This window comes from Dermacentor albipictus, chromosome 1, assembly GCF_038994185.2.
Source record: "Dermacentor albipictus isolate Rhodes 1998 colony chromosome 1, USDA_Dalb.pri_finalv2, whole genome shotgun sequence".
NCBI lineage: Eukaryota > Metazoa > Arthropoda > Arachnida > Ixodida > Ixodidae > Dermacentor > Dermacentor albipictus.
This window is the reverse complement of record NC_091821.1, coordinates 250,017,220-250,040,590: the sequence shown is the minus strand read 5'-3', so window position 1 is coordinate 250,040,590 and position 23,371 is coordinate 250,017,220. Positions and strand designations below refer to the sequence as shown.

The 23,371-nt window shown below is 48.4% G+C and overlaps 2 protein-coding genes across 9 annotated transcripts in view; one reads left to right on the top strand and one right to left on the bottom strand.

The window, feature by feature from the left end:
• Positions 1–8,634, bottom strand: part of LOC135900778 (cytochrome P450 3A41-like) — an 83,711-nt gene extending 75,077 nt beyond the window's left edge. Inside the window, exon 1 of the mRNA XM_065430356.2 lies at positions 8,471–8,634. Within this exon, the coding sequence (XP_065286428.1) occupies positions 8,471–8,533 (63 nt within the window). The 5' untranslated portion in view covers positions 8,534–8,634. The remainder of the gene's footprint in view (positions 1–8,470) is intronic.
• LOC135900756 (G-protein coupled receptor 83-like) overlaps positions 1–23,371 on the top strand; it is a 171,088-nt gene that overhangs the window by 33,989 nt on the left and 113,728 nt on the right. For 5 of the 8 annotated variants that reach the window (XM_070531158.1, XM_065430337.1, XM_065430328.1 and 2 more), the window contains exon 1: positions 17,692–17,781. The exons of 1 other annotated variant lie outside the window; for it this stretch is intronic. The gene's annotated coding sequence lies outside the window, so the exon portion shown is untranslated. Of the gene's footprint in view, positions 1–9,579; positions 9,624–17,681; positions 17,782–23,371 lie in introns of those variants that run through there. 2 more of the 8 variants (XM_070531159.1, XM_065430320.1) reach the window with 2 other exon arrangements.

The following is a 23,371-nucleotide window of genomic DNA, read 5'->3' as shown; positions in this document are numbered from 1 at the left end:
GACAAGACAGTGACGCCCCACTATCGGCCGACTAGACAGACTGTGTCGCTGAGAAGCACTCTGCCACACTAGGCCGGCAACGCCGCCGACGCGACTGACGACAGCGAGTCGTCGCAGTGTGACAGGCTTTCGTGACGCCGATGCCGGCAAAATAAGTCCGCGGCATGTGATCGTGAGATCGGTCGCAGAGCGAAAATATCGTACTAACAACGCGACTGCCGAAGCAGGTACGCCTGTATATATTGTGAGATGTATATATAGGTGACACCCGCCGTGGTTGCTCAGTGGCTATGGTGTTAGGCTGCTGAGCACGAGGTCGCGGGATCGAATCCCGGCCACGGCGGCCGCATTTCGATGGGGGCGAAATGCGAAAACACCCGTGTACTTAGATTTAGGTGCACGTAAAAGATCCCCAAGTGGTCGGAATTTCTGGAGTCCTCCACTACGGCGTCCCTCATAATCAGAAAGTGGTTTTGGCACGTAAAACCCCATAATTAAATATATAGGTGAGAGGTGCGGGGTGCCCACGAGAAACAACAAAGGAGCTCCGTAGTGGTCATTGCCTCACAATGGACAACATGACGGACGAAAGAGGAGCCGACATGGCGCAGCCCACATCAACGCCTACAACCCCGACGGCTGTGCTCCCTTACAAAAATGACTTTAGTCTGGCTATAGAACTTTTTACATACTACTTTGCCTTTCTATAGATTGGGTCTCTTGTTGATACAAAGTCTTCAGACTGTCTATAGGCGAGAGTCGATATGGTTTCTGTTTTTGTCTACTCGCATCCTGTAGACGGTCTATAGAAAAAAGTTGATAAGGTGTACATTGCTTTTTGTCTATATGGTACACATGTACCATGTGTACCATCTGTGTGTGTGTGTGTGTGTGTGTGTGTGTCTGTGTGTGTGTGTGTGTGTGTGTGTGTGTGCGCGTGTGCGTGTGCGTGTGCGTGTGTGAATACCACAACACGTACGGGGCAGTCCCTAACATGTGTACCACTGCAGCTGTTAAACGCCAAGCGATGCATTACGTTAGTATTCAGGTATAGCCGTCGGGGATAGAGTCTAGCATAAACAGAACAATGCATCCGCTAAGACGCTTCGTAAGAACATGCCCAAGCTATCCGCGATAGGGAACATATCATTAGCGAAGGTGGAGGATCGCGACGTTCCTATGAACAAAAATACGCGAGAACTCGACACTAGCAAAAAAAAGCGGACCTCTATTCACAAAGAAGTTCTTACACTGGAACTATTCGTAGCAGATGCATGCAAATCGTGATGTCGGAGATATTATTAGCGAAGGCGGCCGGCCAATAGCAAACAGCACTTACGAGCAGGCCGCATGCGTTTAGTTGATTCCCCATTTGTTCATTTCTTTTACTACATTTGCCTTCCGGCAAATGCCCCGAAAAAAAAAAAAGAAGAAAAGTGAGAGAAAAGTTTTGTGAATTCAGCCCGCGGTAGGAACCGGGAGAGAGGACAGGAAATCGTACTTACAGGGACAAAGATAAATAGAAGGGAGGTGGTAACGGTAACCAAATAAATGTATGATTTGCTACATTGCACGCGGAGTGTATATCAAAGGAGCACAGGGCCTGAACCCAGACGTCTGACTGATTCTTCGCTGGGGAAGAAATTGAGCAAGTCAGCGACCGTGGCTCGCAGCACGCGCCTTCGCCTTCTTTATTTCCAACAGCGGGAAAGTGAAAACGGATTTAACGAGATAGAATGGGAGAAATGGCGAGTAACGAAACGGAAATCGGGCACACAAAATTCTGAGGTGGCACACCTCACTGTCACATCCTATAGCTCTCACGTCCCTAGACCACAGGAAGGAAACTATAGCGCTCCGGCTGCCTTGAGCTGCATACGTCTGTCGTGACTGTCCTGATATCTTTCGTCCTGACAGTAGCCAGCTACCAGTGTCTCCCGGTTGAAAGAAACTCCGTCGTGCATATATCGGCTGTGGCTTGGTGTCGCGTTTACCAAGTCATACTCGTTTCTTACTGGATGGGCCGACAGCCCTACCTGTGACACTTCCGGACGCAATGAAACAATGACACATCATCTGTGCATGTGCACCCGTTATACAAGGTGTTCAAAGTTAAGCTTTAAGGTTTTCTTAAAATTAGGCACTCGGAGCTCGCACGCGAAGACCACCTGTGCAAATAAGTCCCTAGTTACACGGGCGTGCTAACCACAGTTAAGACGCAGCTCAGTTCGGTGTCAGCTACAGGCGAAGTAACCGCCTCCTCAACGGCAGGTGTACCTGCTGCTCTGGCTTCGCGGTCACTGACGAGTAGGTGCGGACACTACACGCCGAAACCGTATGGTCACCGCCCCATCGTACGCACGCCGCGTCGCATGACACGTGGCCGAACTGCTCGCAGCGCGCGCACTTAGGCGTGTCGCACGCGGCGGCGTGGGGTCCTGCCAAGTTACACCTACGGCACAATCTAACTACACCCTCGTACTCACACTGAACGACACGCTCACCTACACGAAGAAGGTTAGGAACGGGCTTGACTTGATTTAAATGAAGTTCATGGCGTTAACGGGCCCAAAGACGCTCACTGCGTTTCCTTCGGCGCGTTAACGACAGGCGTCACTTAGATCAAGTCACGCATGGGCTTCAACTTACGTTGCATTTCTGAGTACGGGGGTGAGTCATAGAGAGAGAAATTCAACAAGAGGGGACACTCTTCAAAAACTGGCAATAGAAAACACGTCACGCCTAGTTTCAACACCATCCGTTAGTTGACGCGAGCATCAGAAAAAAAGAATGTGTAATAAACTTCCAGACAACGTTTTATTTTTTTTATTCCTTCCCGCTAAAAGTGAAAAAGTTTTGCGTGTAAATGAACTTATCCTTTGCAACTTTTTGTTGTGTTGCCTAGCAACAAGCTAGCGGCACGCCAGACGCACGTGCATACGTCATGCGCCAGACAAGCCGCAGGAGTGAGCGAGGCCGGTCGTACGTGCGAAGCTCACGTGCTCGGCGACCCGTCTGTTTTGGATATAGCCCATTTTTTGGGCTCCCGGCGTTCTCTATGCTTCTCTTGCGTATCGTCTGCATTTCGACACGGCACCACTGCACTACTGGACTACGGCAAGGTGAGAAATTGTGTTTGACAGTGTGCGGCGCATTTGAGGCACGTTTAGGATTAGTTCGAGTGGCGCAGTTAGCGAAAAACAGTCCGCCGTCCTGGCGCAGTTAATTTGAGTTAATGCCTCGTCCTGGGAGATGTTTGCGACGCTTTCTATGAGCCCCAACATTACTGTAACTTATTTAGGTGTTTAGGTGTTAGTAAAAAAGCAAGCCGGCCATAGTGAGTTAGTTTTGCGTGTATTGAATTTTAGTGGGACAAGTTTGTGACGCATTTTATAGCCCTGCAACAACATATATCTTATTTCGGTACTCACGCTTCTCGAAAACGTGACGAGCGATTGCCGAGAGTGATAACACGGAAGTGTTGCATGCGCCGGCAGGACGCGTAAAAGATAACACGGAGGAGCTCAAGAACATGACATTTATGTATTCTGAGCGACTGAAAACAGGCTTTGCACCCACGAGTCTGACTTGAGTGCAGTTAGAACGCATTCTGCGAGCGTGTAACATGGTCTGGCTGAGCCTGTGTTGTAGCCACTTTTGTGTACTTGGCGTACCATCGTGTCAACGGAGGCCAAGTTGTTTTGGAAACGCGCAGTCACCAGTGTATTTGTGCACCTAATGTGCAGGAAATAATGCCCGGGAAAGGAGGGGTGCTTGAAAATCGGATGTTCAGATTTTATGGCATTGTTTGGGACGAGTCTTTGCTGCGAAATGTACGTAAAAGTGAATTTATCTGTAATGCCGCTCATTCACCACTTACGCACGTTTCGCCTCTACACGCAATACTCCTGTTAGGTCAATATACCGAAATGATACATGCTTGTAATTTACTTTCTTTCAGCTGATGGCATCCGGTGGAGCATCGTACGGCAACGACTGCTGCTTACCTGATGCCACAACTTTGGATGAATGCAGAAGCCCGAAACGAGCATTTATATAGAGCAAAATAAACATATCATTTCAGAAGACGTCTTTCGTTTTCTTTGTGAAATTGCACCTTACAGATTCGGCGCCGTCTTGTAGAGGTCAATTTTGCAATCATTTCTACTTAATAATGAAACGATTCCACGCCAAGGCCACGCGAGGTTAAGCAGAAGGGAATTAAAAAAGAAAACCGCGCCCAGCAGCGGAGCCGGCGCGTGTGTGGTGTTCAAAACGCGCGCGCCCAAAACCGAAAGGAGTCATCAACATCCGCTTGGTGTGCTACAGTCGATTCGGCCACAGGGCTCTATGGGAGTGTGCGCTCTTGTTGCAATTCCTCTCTCTATGGGTAAGTCGCGATCTGTGAGCGATTCACGTGAGGTACTGAATGCTTAACGTTAAAATTTGCGCAGGGGTTCCATTTCAATACTGCCCTTTCCTCATAAAACGCAGCACTCGTACTTTCTCTGCTGCACTTTTGAATTATGGCAATTATTTTCTTTTTGTTATTAGTATTACCCATACACTTTCAGGGAGAATGGTTTCTTGCCGTGCTTAGCGTAATTCTTTTTACCTGATTTCATTATTGAACGCACTCCGAAAGCAGAATATGTATTGTATGTATATATATATGTGTGTGTAAAGACAGAAACCGACCTTGATGATTAGCTATATGTCATGCGGTCATGCGAAGCATTTTTACAGACCGCGCAAATTTGTGGGCATACTTTTATATCTCAATTGGAATTAAGATCTTACCTGGGTGCTTCTTCAGCCGCGTGGATGCTACCAATTATAGTGACACGTGTACTTATTTAGCCTATTTCCGGAGACTGCATTTTGCTCGCCAACAACTTGGTTATCGCTCAGCGCAAGACGCGCTTGCATCGTTTCTAACTTACTCGAGTCTTATGGCTGATTCTATCTGTTATGTATGTTCTCGGCCAACTTTGTGTAATCACATTGTATGCGTGACACGAATTGTGCAGAACTTTCTGTAGAACTTCCTGGATGTCACGCGGGCGCCAGCCATTACGCTGGTACGTTCGACGAGTCTTGTATAAAAGCCGGCGCGCTAATCCGCAGATTAGGCTTCGACGATCGCCGACTGTGCTCGACGCTACGTTGAGCTTGGAGTACCACTTTTCTTGGTGAGTGCAGCATGCGTTGAGGCTCGATCACACTAGGCTGACACGACACCGATTTTGGTCTGCCGACTGCTGGCGACAGCGTTTTCCGTCCTGTCGGCGTTTCTGTCACTCTGCACCGACACGAATAGTCTGGAGACGGATCGCGAACGGTCGTGTCGGCGGGAAGGAATTCGTCGGCGGAGAGTCGGGCGATGTTCTTTTCCCACTGCAACGAGACGAACACACACGACTAGAACATGGCGGCGCCTTCAAGGCGAAAGCCGGCCGCATCGGATCTTTAAAGTCGTCGTCATGCACGGTTCCGTACTATCGCTCCCAACAGGTACCCGTATTTGCTTTCGATTTGAGTAATAATGCTTCGACAGCAAACTATTAAAGCTCATTCACACTAGGCCAACAGGACTCCGACGCCCACCAGATAAGGACAAGACAGTGACGCCCCACTATCGGCCGACTAGACAGACTGTGTCGCTGAGAAGCACTCTGCCACACTAGGCCGGCAACGCCGCCGACGCGACTGACGACAGCGAGTCGTCGCAGTGTGACAGGCTTTCGTGACGCCGATGCCGGCAAAATAAATCCGCGGCATGTGATCGTGAGATCGGTCGCAGAGCGAAAATATCGTACTAACAACGCGACTGCCGAAGCAGGTACGCTTGTATATATTGTGAGACGTATATATAGGTGAGAGGTGCGGGGTGCCCACGAGAAACAACAAAGGAGCTCCGTAGTGGTCATTGCCTCACAATGGACAACATGACGGACGAAAGAGGAGCCGACATGGCGCAGCCCACATCAACGCCTACAACCCCGACGGCTGTGCTCCCTTACAAAAATGACTTTAGACTGGCTATGGAACTTTTTACATACTACATTGCCTTTCTATAGATTGGGTCTCTTGTTGATACAAAGTCTTCAGACTGTCTATAGGCGAGAGTCGATATGGTTTCTGTTTTTGTCTACTCGCATCCTGTAGACGGTCTATAGAAAAAAGTTGATAAGGTGTACATTGCTTTTTGTCTATATGGTACACATGTACCATGTGTACCATCTGTGTGTGTGTGTTGTGTGTGCGTGTGTGTGTGTGTGTGTGTGTGTGTGTGTGTGTGTGTGTGTGTGTGTGTGTGTGTGTGTGTGTGTGTGTGTGTGTGTGTGTGCGCGTGTGTGAATACCACAACACGTACGGGGCAGTCCCTAACATGTGTACCACTGCAGCTGTTAAACGCCAAGCGATGCATTACGTTAGTATTCAGGTATAGCCGTCGGGGATAGAGTCTAGCATAAACAGAACAATGCATCCGCTAAGACGCTTCGTAAGAACATGCCCAAGCTATCCGCGATAGGGAACATATCATTAGCGAAGGTGGAGTATCGCGACGTTCCTATGAACAAAAATACGCGAGAACTCGACACTAGCAAAAAAAAGCGGACCTCTATTCACAAAGAAGTTCTTACACTGGAACTATTCGTAGCAGATGCATGCAAATCGTGATGTCGGAGATATTATTAGCGAAGGCGGCCGGCCAATAGCAAACAGCACTTACGAGCAGGCCGCATGCGTTTAGTTGATTCCCCATTTGTTCATTTCTTTTACTACATTTGCCTTGCGGCAAATGCCCCGAAAAAAAAAAGAAGAAAAGTGAGAGAAAAGTTTTGTGAATTCAGCCCGCGGTAGGAACCGGGAGAGAGGACAGGAAATCGTACTTACAGGGACAAAGATAAATAGAAGGGAGGTGGTAACGGTAACCAAATAAATGTATGATTTGCTACATTGCACGCGGAGTGTATATCAAAGGAGCACAGGGCCTGAACCCAGACGTCTGACTGATTCTTCGCTGGGGAAGAAATTGAGCAAGTCAGCGACCGTGGCTCGCAGCACGCGCCTTCGCCTTCTTTATTTCCAACAGCGGGAAAGTGAAAACGGATTTAACGAGATAGAATGGGAGAAATGGCGAGTAACGAAACGGAAATCGGGCACACAAAATTCTGAGGTGGCACACCTCACTGTCACATCCTATAGCTCTCACGTCCCTAGACCACAGGAAAGAAACTATAGCGCTCCGGCTGCCTTGAGCTGCATACGTCTGTCGTGACTGTCCTGATATCTTTCGTCCTGACAGTAGCCAGCTACCAGTGTCTCCCGGTTGAAAGAAACTCCGTCGTGTATATATCGGCTGTGGCTTGGTGTCGCGTTTACCAAGTCATACTCGTTTCTTACTGGATGGGCCGACAGCCCTACCTGTGACACTTCCGGATGCAATGAAACAATGACACATCATCTGTGCATGTGCACCCGTTATACAAGTTGTTCAAAGTTAAGCTTTAAGGTTTTCTTAAAATTAGGCACTCGGAGCTCGCACGCGAAGACCACCTGTGCAAATAAGTCCCTAGTTACACGGGCGTGTTAACCACAGTTAAGACGCACCTCAGTTCGGCGTCAGCTACAGGCGAAGTAACCGCCTCCTCAACGGCAGGTGTATCTGCTGCTGTGGCCTCGCGGTCACTGACGTGTAGGTGCGGACACTACACGCCGAAACCGCATGGTCACCGCCCCATCGTACGCACGCCGCGTCGCATGACACGTGGCCGAACTGCTCGCAGCGCGCGCACTTAGGCGTGTCGCACGCGGCGGCGTGGTGTCCTGCCAAGTTACACCTACGGCACAACCTAACTACACCCTCGTACTCACACTGAACGACACGCTCACCTACACGAAGAAGGTTAGGAACGGGCCGCGCCATTTCTATCCGAATGCGCCGGTTTCCCGTGCCAATGGCAGGGAACCCGGGCACGCATTCTTCGGAGATCCCGTGAACCTTCCCGAAGACCTCTAGCTCGGAGACAAGAGCTTGGTCCGGAAGATCCGTGGGGTAGCCAAACACCCTAACCAACTTCACCCGCACACCTCTATACTCAAAACGAACTTCCACATCACGAACCTTCAATGCGGGATCAGCTGAGAAGAGATCAACCGCGGCCTTAGTCTGAAAAGTAACCTCAAACCGTCCTGCACTAAAATCCTGAACTGCCTTTAAGTCGTTTAACGAAAAGCGCTTTACGAGCGCCTTGCAAACATCAACGTTGGACGCGCCCTTGGGAACACGCCCGAAAAACGTAAGCGGCCGAAGCCGCGAAGGGGCCACCATCGCGGTGAAAAGCACGTGGCGCCCGCGCCTAGCCGAAGTTTAAGCTAACACTACAGCAAGGCAGGAAGCTAAAAACCTTCAGCTAAACACTGGAAAAAACCAAGCACAAGAAAAGCCACCGGAACACCTCACCAAATCGATGAACAGCGGGTTGGAGACTAGAAGAATCCGCACTGTAATCCTATATCCAACCATTCCGAGACGGGACAACGTGGAGGGGATCCGCAGCACCGAAGCTCGAACGCACAATGCACACAACCGCCGCCGCAAGCAGCACGGTGAGACTTACCCCCGTTTTCAGAAATGTAACTTAAGTAGAAGCCCATGCTTGACTTGATTTAAATGAAGTCTGGCGTTAACGGGCCCAAAGACGCTCACTGCGTTTCCTTCGGCGCGTTAACGACAGGCGTCACATAGATCAAGTCAGGCATGGGCTTCAACTTACGTTGCATTTCTGAGTACGGAGGTGAGACATAGATAAGGGCGAGTCGCGATTCACTTGAGGAAGCAGTGGCAGTGGGAAACTCAACGTTCTAATACGGGCACGCGTTCCACTTCAATCCTGCCCCTTCCTCATAAAACGCAACACTCGTACTTTTTCTGCTGCACTTTTGAATTCTGACATTTTTTTCTTTTTGTTATTGGTATTAGCCGCACACTTTCAGGGAGAATGGTTTTTTGCCGTACTTAGCGTAATTCTTTTTACCTGACTTCATTATTGAATGCAGTCCGAAAGCAGAATATGTATTGTATGTATATATATGTGTTTGTAAAGACAGAGACCGTCCTTGATGATTAGCTATGTGTCATGCGGTCATGCGAAGCATTTTTACAGACCGCGCAAATTTGTGGGCATACTTTTATATCTCAATTGGTATTAAGATCTTACCTTGGTGCTTCTTCAGCCGCCTGGATGCTACCCATTATAGTGACACGTGTACTTATTTAGCCTATTTCCGGAGACTGCATTTTGCTCGCCAACAACTTGGTTATCGCTCAGCGCAAGACGCGCTTGCATCGTTTCTAACTTACTCGAATCTTACGGCTGATTCTATCAGTTATGTATGTTCTCGGCCAACTTTGTGTAATCACATTGTATGCGTGACACGAATTCTGCAGAACTTTCTGTAGAATTTCCTGGATGTCACGCGGGCGCCAGCCATTACGCTGCATGGTTCGTTCGACGAATCTTGTATAAAAGCCAGCGCGCTAATCCGCAGATTGGGCTTCGACGATCGCCGACTGTGCTCGACGCTACGTTGAGCTTGGAGTACCACTTTTCTTGGTGAGTGCAGCATGTGTTGAGGCTCGATCACCCTAGGCTGACACGACACCGATTTTGGTCTGCCGACTGCTGGCGACAGCGTTTTCCGACCTGACGGCGTTTCTGTCACTCTGCACCGACACCAATAGTCTGGAGACGGATCGCCAACGGTCGTGTCGGCGGGAAGGAATTCGTCGGCGGAGAGTCGGGCGATGTTCTTTTCACACTGCAACGAGACGAACACACACGACTAGAACATGGCGGCGCCTTCGAGGTGAAAGCCGGCCGCATCGGATCTTTAAAGTCGTCGTCATGCACGGTTCCGTACTATCGCTCCCAACAGGTACCCGTATTTGCTTTCGATTTGAATAATAATGCTTCGATAGCAAACTATTAAAGCTCATTCACACTAGGCCAACAGGACTCCGACAGATAAGGACAAGACAGTGACGCCCCACTATCGGCCGACTAGAGAGACTGTGTCGCTGAGAAGCACTCTGCCACACTAGGCCGGCAACGCCGCTGACGCGACTGACGACAGCGAGTCGTCGCAGTGTGACAGGCTTTCGTGACGCCGATGCCGGCAAAATAAGTCCGCGGCATGTGGTCGGGAGATCTGTCGCAGAGCGAAAATATCGTACTAACAACGCGACTGCCGAAGCAGGTACGCTTGTATATATTGTGAGATACCCGCCGTGGTTGCTCAGTGGCTATGGTGTTGGGCTGCTGAGCACGAGGTCGCGGGATCGAATCCCGGCCACGGCGGCCGCATTTCGATGGGGGCGAAATGCGAAAACACCCGTGTGCTTAGATTTAGGTGCACGTTAAAGAACCCCAGGTGGTCAAAATTTCCGGAGTCCTCCACTACGGCGTGCCTCATAATCAGAAAGTGGTTTTGGCACGTAAAACCCCAAATATTATTATTATTATATTGTGAGATGTATATATAGGTGAGAGGTGCGGGGTGCCCACGAGAAACAACAAAGGAGCTCCGCAGTGGTCATTGCCTCACAGTGGACAACATGACGGACGAAAGAGGAGCCGACATGGCGCAGCCCACATCAACGCCTACAACCCCGACGGTTGTGCTTCCTTACAAAAATGACTTTAGACTGGCCATAGAACTTCTTACATACGACTTTGCCTTTCTATAGATTGGGTCACGGTCAATAGAAATGACACGGTCTATAGAAAAAAGTTGATAAGAGGTACACTGCTTTTTATCTATTCCCAGTTTATAATTACCGTCACACACACGCACGCACGCACGCACGCACACACACACACACACACACACACACACACACACACGCGCGCGCACGCACACACACATATATATTACCGCGCGACTGGCCGCTCGAGGCATGTGTCGTGTATTCGCGGGCTTCTTTCACGCTCGGAAAAACACTTTTATGTAGCACGAGTGAGAGCCTCAGCCGCAGGGTCCAGGAACGTTCTGCGGCACCGACCACGCCGACGTGAAAGACTGGATCGCCACGTATGAGCGTGTAAGTGCCCCCAACAAATGGGATCCGACGATTATGTTGACTAACGTGCGCTTCTACCTATATTCAAGGCAAGGCGTGGTATAACAACCACGAGGAAGAGCTTAACGGCTGGGACACGTGCAAACAGAAGCTAAGGGAATTGTTCGGCCATCCCGCCGGGCGGAGGAGCACCGCTAAGAACTAGCGACCCGCACCCAGACGTCCACAGAATCATACGTCTCTTGCATCCAGGACATGCGGGATCTGTGCCGTAAGGCCGACAGCGATATGGCTGAGTCACAAGGTTGGGTATTTACTGAAGGTGTTCACTGGCGATACTTTCAACCTGCTCATGTGCAAAAATTGTGAAACAGTACAGGACATAACAGTGTCAACGCTTTGAGTAGGCCGAGAGCCGCCGCATTACAACGCCGTTCGCATGTCTGCGAAACACAGCTGCGACATCCTCTTGTGACGACAGGCTAGCCATCATCAGATGACATGACGCACATAGTGCGGCGAGAACTTGAAGCCATGGCTCCTGCAGCTCTTCTTTCCCGCCCCAGTGAGCCGAACATTCTGCATGTGCCGTTGCCGCTTCGCAACTGTCTCGTGTTCCAAATTCATCGACTGGTCTGCGGTATCCTGCACGCTACCGAAATCCAGCCGAGTGGTGAACCGCAGACGATCGGCCAATCTGTTTTGCCTGCCGAAGTGTCTGTCGCGTTGCTCGCCATTGTAACAACCGTACTGTCTCCTCCCCTCTGCGACCGTCATTCACCAGTTATTACCGCCCCGAACAGAGCGAGCGTCGTTACCAGCCTCCATTGGCACCGCAACAGCCAAACAATGACGCTTGTGCTCTTTGGAACAGTCCCTCGGCGTCATTCCGACGTCACCAGTCCCGTTCGCCACCAGCTCGTCGACCATCGTCCCTATTGCCGCAGGCTTGTCGCCCACCATCGCCGAAGCAGCCCCGACGGAAAACTGAGGGATGCAGCCCAATGCATGCATCTCCCGGAGGTGACGCTCCATTGACGACTGGACCGCGAAACCTTCTGATCACTTTGCCGACAAAAAGAAACTTGATGAACGTTTTAGTCGATGGCGTCAGTGTCCCAGCACTCATTGACACTGGCGCGCACGTATCCGTGATGAGTGCCCAATTGCGCCGCCGCCTGAACAAAGTTCACGCACCCGCTGCATCAGGCACCCTCCGCGTCGCCGACGGTGGGTGCTCGCATTGGCATCGCGGGGCGCCTAACGACTGTTTTTTTTTTTTGCCGTTGTCCTTACAATGTTATACTCGGCTTAGACTTTTTATCGTCCCATTCAGCCCTCTTTGATTGCGCATCTAGTGTCATTCAGCTTGAACTGCAGCACGACTTCTATAGTCCACCAGTCACACAACCACGGTTATGCTCTCCCGAACACACCCGCCTGTCGCCTCAAGCCACTACTTACATCACTCTACTGTCGGTTCCATCTGTTTCTGACTGGCGCCACTCTTGCTTGTGCCGTAACAATATGCTTAATCGCGGTCAAAATGAATGGGAACATGCTTTAGTTGAAATGCACGATCGCCAATATGTGTCCGCTGGCTGTAGCCAAGGGCGCTGCGTGAAAGCTTACGAGTGAGGTTCAATGGCGAATATTTCAGCAACTTTCAGTTTGCAGATGACATTGTCCTGTTCAGCTACACTGGGGACGAATTGCAAGATCACCGCCCCTTCCAGTCCGTGAAGATGGTCGAACAGCGAAGCTGTGTTATTTGTACCGAGTGTTACACCATGCAAGTCAAACTTCGCAAGTAGTCTATATTAATTTGTAAATATTTTGTTTCACCATTCTTTCACTTCATTTTCGCGTGGTGAGCATATGCCTTACGAAGACGAGCCCATTCACGAGCCAACTCTCGCTGGCGCTCGCAGTAAGCAGCTTCTTCGTATGCACAACTCGTGGTCATCCCATAGTTGTATCTGGGATGGAATGTGTGGAACCACTAATCCAAAGCTTCGTATATCGGGCGCAAGACCCGCCACTAGAGATGCGGGCGCTGTAATCGCTTTGACGATTTGTGTGGCTGGAGGACACAAAGTGAGATTATAATTATCGCTGTCAGCAGCCCAATGAGCTAAAATTGATTAACTTTTTGTTTACTGCAGTAAGTGGGTATGTCTGTATCGAAAAGTTAGAGGCAGCCGTGTTTCTACACACTATCAGTTGGAAGAATTCTTCTAGCGTGTGTGTGCTCCGAGATATCAGACTCCAAACTTTAATTGCCGTTCGCACGATTACGCATGCAAGAGAATGAGGATCGGTGCAAAGCTCCTCCCTGATGTGACGCGGTTGTTGTGTGCAGCGTTTAGTCTGACAACGGGGTGGCGGCATTGACAAAGATGATAACTGTCCCCCTTACTCTCTCGGCTGGCGAAATATAAATAGAAGAACCCGGAACCGCTGTCGTAACACGCGACCACGCAGCCTGTAACGATGGCGGCAGCTGCCATGCCGAGATAATGGCGAGAGCGGAGAAGCCGGAGGGCAGTGCGCGCGCGTAATGGTGACTAGACGAGCGGGCATGGTCCTCGCCTGGGCTGCGCAAGTGAGGTGACTGCTGATTTTCAAGAACTGTAAGTTTTATTGAAATCAAGAGCAACAACTGCACGGCACACCGCGCTGTCATATCTTGATTTCGCCAGCCGAGAGGGGAAGGGGAACAGTTATCATCTTTCTTTTTTTTTTTTGCCTATGCCTCCGCCCAGTTGACAGACTAAACGCCGCACGCAACAGCCGCGTCACATCAGGGAGGAGCTTTGCGCCGATCCTCACTCTCTTGCATGCGTAATCGTGCGAACGACAATTAAAGGTTGGAATCTGATATCTCGGAGCACACACACGCTAGAAGAATTCTTCCAACGGATACTCTGTAGAAACACGACTGCCTCTAACTTTTCAATACAGGAATACCCACTTACTGCAGTAAACAAAAAGTTGATTATTCAATTTTAGTTAATTGGCCTGCTGACAGCGATAATTATTATCTCACTTTGTGTCCCCTTGGCAACATAACTTATTTGCACAGGTGATCTTCGCGGGCCTCCCAGTGCCTAACTTCAAGAATACCATAACGCTTAATTTTCAACACCTGATACATATAGTATGGAGAGGCAGATGCATACGAATAGATTTAATGAACGCGATGTGAGCGTGCTGCATCTCGTTTTGCAGCGCAGCAATTACGTGCCGACGAGCAGGCGCTCCGCCCCGCGTGCCTCTCGCGACCGTGGTATATAGCGTCTCCAGGATCGGCGCACTCGGCGAGAAGCCAACTAAGTAGACTCGCCGAATGCCGGTGAGGAAGGCAAGGAAAGCTTAACTTCAGTAAAGGAACTATGCGCTTGAAGGACTACATTTGTTGCAGCGAGGATAATTAAGTATCGCTTCTGTTTCATTGCGTAAGTCAGTGGACAAAAGGAGCCGGTGACCGGCACGACTGTGAGGTTGGTACAGGTGGCTACATATAAGCCGATTCGTTATAAGCGCATGCGTCGAGCGTTTCGGCGACAAGTGCAGCAGCTTCGTTTTCAACACATTCCTCCTCTCATTCCGCTCGGCGACACCCTCTCTACCTCTCTCGTCCAATGAGAGGCGCGCGTACGCGGTTAGAAGACGAACGAAAGACCATGAAACGCTACCAAGCGTCAAAGAAATGTATTGCTTTATAATGGAATAAAATTGTTTATTTTCGATCCGTTTAATAACAGATAGAGGAAGCTGCAGAAGAAAGGCGTCCCAGACATCTTGAAGGAGCCACAGTCCCCCCCCCCCCCTTTTTTTTTTCAGCAGCAGGAGTAGCGTATACACATGAGGCACTTACCAAAAACACAAATCATGCTAAAATTGCAAGTTAATCCCTCTGTCAATGGAACTTGGCGCAACGCGTATACATGTGAAACATACGCTCTGCTTTTAAGTTTTACTTTTGTTGCCCGTCCACGAGGAATTCAAAGCAAGCCGCACACATTTTATCAGACTCAATCTTATTCGGTCATTTCGCTTACCTTTGTTGTTTCGTACAGCGAAATTTAGCTACATAAATTTATACATGGACCTGTATTCACAAAAAGCTCTTACGCTTGAATTTTTCGTAATAACTAATTCCAGTCAATCCTGATGCTGGACCTATCGTTAGCGAATGCGACCAGACAATGACAAAGAACTCTTATTAATGAAAGACTGTAAATTGGTTCACTGAAAATAATTATGTGGCAGGACAGTGCAATAACGCAACGCTTTTGATTCTCCAGTACGGCATAATCATAGCATAGTGCAATCGTGACGCCAGTCTCGGGAATGCAGGATCCGTGGCAAGGTTTCGGTTTTCGTGACGTACTTAGGTGCTCCCGAACTTTCCTGGAGCGAAGGATATAACACTCTCGTGTCAAAATGTAGCTAAAAAGAAGCGGTAGAGGTTGAGGCCGACTGTAACGCCGTACGATAACGGGCAAGTTGGTTCGTATAATACAGAGGAACACGACAAACGGTTGAAGTACAAAGAGTTCCGTCCGGCATCTTTTTTTCGACGTTCGTTCGTTTGTCGCATTGCCATTAGTTCCCCTTAATTACAGCTATTTCATCGCGGTGACAATGGCATTCACTCGTACGGTGCCAGAAAAGGCGTGTTCAGAGCAGAGCCTACTCACGTCGGGGCGTAAAGTGACGTTAAGGGCGAAAACATTGTTGCTTTCCATATGCGATTCCAGCCGGGTTACCGCTGCAGTGTGGACATCCAGCGTGTTGATGATGATTTATTGGCGTACTCTTTGAAACGGGCCGGTGACAAATAGTCACCTAGCCTGCTCGACTTACTCAGGTATGTCATACATGCTTTTCATTCTAGCATTAGTGGGCCTGTGGCCTCGTGCGTCTGCTATGTGCAAGGTCACAAAGGCGCTCGTGCGTTTCTTGAAATGCACCAGCCTGTATGACCGCCTGTGACTGACCCAGCGATAAACGCTTGTGTGTGCAAGCGAACTGTGAGCTTCTTTTTTCCTCCTCCTCTTTCAATCCCCTTCCCCCTTTCCCCAGTGCAGGGTAGCCTACCAGGCTCAGCCTGGTTAACCTCCCTGCCTTTCCCTTATGATTTCTCTCTCTCTCTGTCCCATGCTAGTATTTTGGCATACATCTCTCTAATATTTTTTCACTTTCTCAAAACTCCTCTATCTACCTTGTACCGCTACCTAAGCTTGTAACGGATCCGGTCTTATCCATCTGTTCCCTGCTTTTTTTCCACCAATACTTTATACAACTATTGCTTATCTCGACTGCTGACCGGTTGGTGCTTCGGTCCACTTTAAATCCAAGCACTTCTGGAAGGTGTACGTTACCTGCAATGTCACTGGGAGAATCCCTTCGCATTCCCTTCTGCGGTGTGGAAGAGAACATAGAACATTTATTGTACCATTGCCATCGATTTCAGTCGGAAAGACAAACATTATCGCATTGCGACGACTGGACGATCGGCCGTTGTCTGTGCAGGTGCTATTTGAAGACCGTCCCCATCGCTTGTCGGCCCATAAAGTTGTGAAGGCACTTTTTTTTTGTCTTTCTTGAGGGCGACTGGCCTATGTGAACGTCTTTGACTCGCTCAGGCCCTCCGCGTCCGCGACTTCCCCCCTTCCCTATCTCTATCTTATCTTTCTATTCCTATTCCCTCTTTCCCGTCCCCCAGAGTACGGTAGTAAACCAGACGCATTTCTGGTTAACATCCCTGCCTTCTCTCTTTATTTCCTCCTCCTCCTCCTTCGCATCCCATTAGGATATTCTGAGTGGTCTCCGGATTTATGCTGCAGCATACACATACCTCGTCTTGTTGAGAATATGTGCTCCGGTATGTTTCTGACCTTAGGCAACCAGCTCGAGCCTCAGATAGCAAGGCACTTTCCTACGTGTAATCGTACAGATCTTGCCTTCTAATTGCTTTCTTCCCATTCTTGTAAATCTCCATGGTCTATATTTTCTTCATCCTCTGCATTGAATTCGCTGTCTCTGTATCTTTCACTTTCTGATGACTCCTGGTTTTTTATTTGTGCTTTCAGTTACCTTGTACTTGGAAGCCAACTTTCTTGAACTCTTTCTCCATTCCGCGTCCACGCTTTTCAGGTACAGATACTTGTGCACGTTATCCGCCCATTTTTTTTTATTCACGTTTTTGGCCTTCCCGTACAATTTGTACTCGGTTGTCTCGATACATATTCCTCAGCAGCTCCACGAACTTGTCATCAATGCCTTCGTGTTTGAGAACACATAATAAAATTTCCCTGCACACGTTGTCGTAGGCTCCCTTGATATCTCGAAATACTATCCATAAAGGTCTATTCTGAGCTACTCAAATCTCTATGCACAGAGCTAGTAGGAACATATATTATCCTCTAAGCGTCTGTCTGATCTTAACCCGTTCTGTAGTTCCCCATTACAACATTTTCTTTTCAAAACGTGGACACGCTCTCGGCGACCGCCGTGTCGCCCTCGGCGGTCGCCGCCTCGCGGCGGGCTCGGCGCTTCGTGGCTCGCGGAGTCGCCGCCGCCACTCGGTCCTGCGGCGGTTCTCGGCGCGCGCCCACACGACGGCCGCTCCGGGGCGACAAGCCGCGCGCCCAGCCCCCCCGCTGCTGCTCGCAGACGCCACGGTGAGTTGTCCGCGCAGCCGACCCACGCAATAATCCGCGCACTCTGAGCATCGCCGCAAGTGTCGTCACATCTCGTAATTTGCGCGCGAAAAAAAAAAAAAAACGACGACAGACGGGAAGGGAACGAGAAAGTGCTGCCCCGTTAGCTTCCTGTCTCTCTCTCTGGTTGACGTTTTTCGCGCTACGTGTTCCTGTGTTTAGTTTAGAAACTCGCCGAGCTGCCAGTCCTTCCCGTATTTTCTGCACCTATCGGTCATTCCAGTAATACTTCTTGCAACGACCGTGGACGTCCTTTATTCCTGAAGTTGTTTTCTGGCCGCGGTGTCGGCATTTCCACGGATGCGGAATGCAGAAACGATAGTGTATCGAGCACTGGCACACGTTAAGGGAACCTGTGTTACTTTGGGACCATGGACACAATCAATCAATCAATCAATCAATCAATCAATCAATCAATCAATCAATCAATCAATCAATCAATCAATCAATCAATCAATCAATCAATCCAATATTCGCATTCCAACCATTCCAGTGGTAGTGCAGTGAACTTTCTCTTACAACAATGCGCAACAAAATGCAGTGGCATTTTTTGTGCAAAATTCTGAAAGTAAAACTTAAAACAAAAATTATTCTGTGGTTTAACGTGCAAAGAATATCAAAATAATATTATGAGGCACGCCGCAGTCAGGCACTCCGGATTAACTTTGACCACCTGGGGTTCGGTAACGTGCATCTCAATCGAAGTACGTGAGCGTTTTTTGCCTTTGGCCCCCATCGAAATGGGGGCGCGGCTGGGATTGAACCCGCGAACTCGAGCTCAGCAGCGCTATACGAAATAGCCGCTAAGATACCGCGGTGGGTAAACTTAACTAAATGAACAAACTGAAGGCAAGTATATCGTGCTTACCTACTTAAATAACGTTCGGTTCAATTCTGGGGTTTTATACGTGCCAAAACCACGACATGATTACGAAGGACGCCGTAGCAGGGGGAGCTCCGGATTAACTTTGACCACCTGGGGTTGTTTAACGTGCACACAATTCACGGTACACGGGCGTTTCTGCCTTTCGCCCCCATCGAAATGCGGCTGCCGCGGCCTGGATTTGATCAGGCGCCTTCGGGCTTAGCTGCGCAACGCCAAAGCCACTATGGCGTCACCACGGCGGGTTGGACTCCCTTTCTTCTCGTTCATTACTTGACGAGGGTCTCGAATCCGGCAACATTGATGCCTCCAGGTAGCACTTGTGGGTTTATTGACCGGTTGCCTTCCCCCCCAAAACATCAGGTACTCGTGACGCCTGCGGCAGAAAGGATGTTCCACACGCGCCGCCAAGGTTTGTGAATGGTGGCGCTGGCTAACACGCCCAAGGTTAGTTATAGCAGTGACACATAAATACCCAAGAAAGTGGAATGGAAGATGGCGCCGGCGGTAGCTCAATTGGTTAGGGTGCGAAGACAATTGGTGCTGTGCGAAGACGCGGGATCGTTCCCCACCTGCAGCAAGTAGTTTTTTCATCCACTTTCAATGCCATTAATTTATAAATTCTTTAATTCTATTAGTAAGTACAAGTAATTTCCTCTATATTGTCCTTGGCGTCTTTGTTCGTTGGCTTCTCATGATATGGTTGCGTAGCTAAGCTAAGTTAAAGCGACGAAGTCGGTGACAAACTAAGAATGCAGTGGTAAACACACCACTGTGCAACGCAAGAATAGTTAGCACGAATGCGCTTTGCAATTGCGTTAGCTCATTTCCAGGACGTCACAGCGACGACGAGCTTCTTTCGTTATAGGCTTATCTACAGGGGAACTGTGTTGTGGAGCACGGAAGCACAGAGGAAAGCTACTGGGCTATCGTGGGCGGAGTTGGCACTGAATTTTTAGGTTGTCCCCAAATCAGTTAAAGATAAGGTCAATTCTTTCACGGAATTAGCTCGTATCACAAAGAAAGCGCGTTTACGCGTTTTCGGCTCAGAGATATTGAGAAACATATTAAAAAAAATGGTTTACCCTCTACTCCTAACAGAAATCGCATATGTCGCTTAAGGTTTTTCTATCAATTAATTAATAATAATTTCAAAGTTGACACCTCCGATATCCTTATCTATTCCTCGGGGTACCAAACTAGAAATCGCCATTCTCTTTCTATAACACCATTAAATCCGCGAGTTAATTGTTTTAAATATTCCTTTTTTCCAAGGACCATCACTGATTGGAATAAACTCACAGATGATGTTGTCAGACAGACATCATTGCATTCATTTCAAGAGCATTTGAATTGATTGTTGTCACTTGACCTTGTCGCTGTATTCTCTTGTTGAATTTCTATGTGCAATTTTGTTCTCTTTGTGCCTGTAATTCTGTATCTTAACACAATGTTTCCCACCTGCTATGATCTTGTGTACAAGATCGCAGTATTCATAAATAAAAAATAAATAAATAAATAAATAAATAAAGGAAATTCAAGTGTTTTAAGTTGTTTGAACGGCGTCATTAGCCCAAACAATCGGTAGCGTTGCCAAGTATTGCCACATAATCCAGTAAATAAGATACTTTTTTTTACGAATTCTTTAATAATATATTTCATATTGACGAGAGACGAAGACAGAGAGACAGGGCGATGTGCGATGACGCTTCTTTCAACAGTCTTTCGTCAAAACTTGGCAGCGCGCTCAGCCATGAAGTCACGCCAACTAGCCTCCTTCGCAGCTTTACTAGCATGAATCGTTTATGTTTGAGAGATTCTTCCGCAAAATAAACATAATAATAACAATTAGAACGTTGATGTCCAGCGAGACCATACGCGCTGTGGAAACGTGAGGCATTTGCCACAGTGTTGTTACGATTGCAGTCGGGCAACCGCGGTGCTTAAGTTGATTACTGGGGCAAAATAATGGTTGTACACGTTGTTATTGCACACGCATCATATACTGATATAGCAGGGGAAAAAAATGTCCTGTATATCTGATTGACGATACCGCACTGTTATCCCCAGTCGCACATTGATAAATATTAATAACATTTCCTATTGGACTTATGCCGCGTAATTCACCGAGTATAACCGAATTTCGACGAATTCAGCAAATAACGATGAATCGCTGATTAAACTGCCCGAGTGGATTCCAATGGCGCGCGGATTTCGCGTGAAGTACCCGGTGCCACATTTTCCGCGAAACGCACGCATTATCGGTGAAGGGATCGCTGCTATGTTAGTTATTAACAAATATTTAGTTAATGCGCCTTTCGGCAGTCTTTGCTGATAACTGGAACAATGAGAATGCATCGGCCGCCATTTGGTGGTGCTTACACTTTGACTGGACCACGGTGTTTTTTTCAGCTGCCGCCACATTTTTCGCCAGGATAATTTATTTGATTGACTGACGGAGTTTAACGTCCCATAGCGACCTGTGCGCATTTACAGACGCTGCAGCCGAAGGTTCCGGATTAATTTTGACCACACGGTGATCGCTAAGATAAAGCTGAACGCGCCGAGCGTTCTAGAATTCCGCCCCCATCGCAACGCGGCCGCCCGCCGCCGGGAACCAACCCTTTCAATATTACAGCACCTTCAATTTTTAAGCTTCTGCTTAGTATGAGAGTTCAGAAACGACCGTACAGCTTTGACGTTTAGCACAGTTTCTTTGTTTTGGGATGGCTTCACTAGAACACAGAAGAAACCAGTTAATTGTCTAAGACTTCGACGAACAAATAGCTTGGCCGGGGATTACGTCATTGAGGGCGTCACAGCAGCGCCAAACTGAACCTTAAATTCATCAAATATATAGGGTGTCCCAGATATCGCTAGCCAAGCCGTTCAACAAAAATGTGTGTGTGTGTGTGTGTGTGTGTGTGTGTGTGTGTGTGTGTGTGTGTGTGTGTGTGTGTGTTTGTGTGTGTTTGTGTGTGTGTGTGGGTGTGTGTGTGTGTGTGTGTGTGGGTGTGTGTGTGTGTGTGTGTGTGTGTGTGTGTGTGTGTGAGAGAGAGAGAGAGAGAGAGAGAGAGAGAGAGAGAGAGAGAGAGAGAGAGAGAGAGAGAGACACGGTGCAAGGTACGATTTTAAGACCTGCGGTATTCGATTGTCAGAACTCTGATGACCGAACACGGTAGCTCTTATAACTGTGTCTTGCACCGTAATTCTTTTAAATATTTCTTTTCGCCAAACAGCTTGACTAACGTTAGCTGGGACATTAGAGAGACTGAGTCGCGGTTATAGTGAGAAACGCAGATCTGTTTAAGTTCGCGTTGTTCCTTCAAGCAGAGTTCCATCTAACTGTGCTGTTGTGTGTCACTTCATCACGATTGAATTGTTTGACTATAAAGCGATCAATAGTTCACGAAAAGGAAGACTTATAAACGTAACTGCACAAAAAAGAAATGAATGTTAACTTTTTTTTACGTGATCCGTCATTTGCAGAGAGGACTGTGCCCCTACTAGAGGCATGATAGCGTTAGTGTGAACAGGCGTACACCAGAGGGCGTTGAGAAACTACCGCTCTGCAGCGCACCACCGGTGAAATCCACGCCAGAGGCAGACAGTCGAAATTGGGACCAGCTGCGGTAGCTTTTTCAAGGTTCCTTACTGTAGATTTGGCTTTTGCTGCAAGATGCTCGTTTAGCAGATGGATAATTTCTAAGAAATCTCTTACAAGTTATTAAAACAAAATGTGAACAAAGAAATTCTCGGTTCGCTATTAGATGACGACTATGATGAGTCATCTCAAGATGGCAGGGGGTCAGAGTGCTCCCGGTTAAGTTGTCTCTTCTTGTATGGCATAACCATCCACGTAGTGAAGTAGCATGGAGGCGAAAGGTTAACATATTGCTCTTTTTAGCGCAAAAAAAAAAAAGAAAGCAGACATTGAGCGGCGAAAGGAAAGGCGAGCGCTCGTCTTTCCTTTCCTTTCGCCTGTCACTGTCTTCTTTTTTTTTTCGAGTTTTTGCGCTAAAGCGAGCAACATGTTAAGTAAACGCCAACTCGCCCAAGAAGATTTTATTCTCGAGGTGAAAGGGAAGTGGGTGCTGCCGCAGAGCAGGTGCCGGTGATCTGAACATACCTCTGTATCGCAGTGACAGTTGACGCAGGGAACTTGAAGATGTTGAAGGCTAAAAAGAAAAAAAAAGTTGTACGACGAAGTCAGAAAACGAAAAAAAAATGCGCGCGCAGTACGTGATGCAGCTTTAGCGAATAATGGCCAGCTCTCACAGTACGCATAAGTGGACGCATCTTATATGGTTCGTCGATCTCGACCTCCGTTTCTGTTTTCATATCTGAGCTAGTGCGGAAACTTTCACCGTGCCCTCGGCTGAGATTCGAGTAAATTGCTCTCCTCACAAAAGGCCACTTAACGGTGATTAAATGCGTAAAAAAAAATGCTACGTGCTTCTACCTCATCCAAGACTGTTGCTGTCTGTTAGCCCGAGCCCGGGCTGAAGTCTTGACTGTGACCTCGGCGTGTGATCTCGACTAGCGACTCTACTCAATTCGGTAGTTACGATACTGATAAGGCAGCGAGTCCGACTACAGACTGTTACGATTCCACAGAAAAAGGGAAGAAGAGCTAATGTTCGCCCTTATGAAAATCCCAGCCTGGGG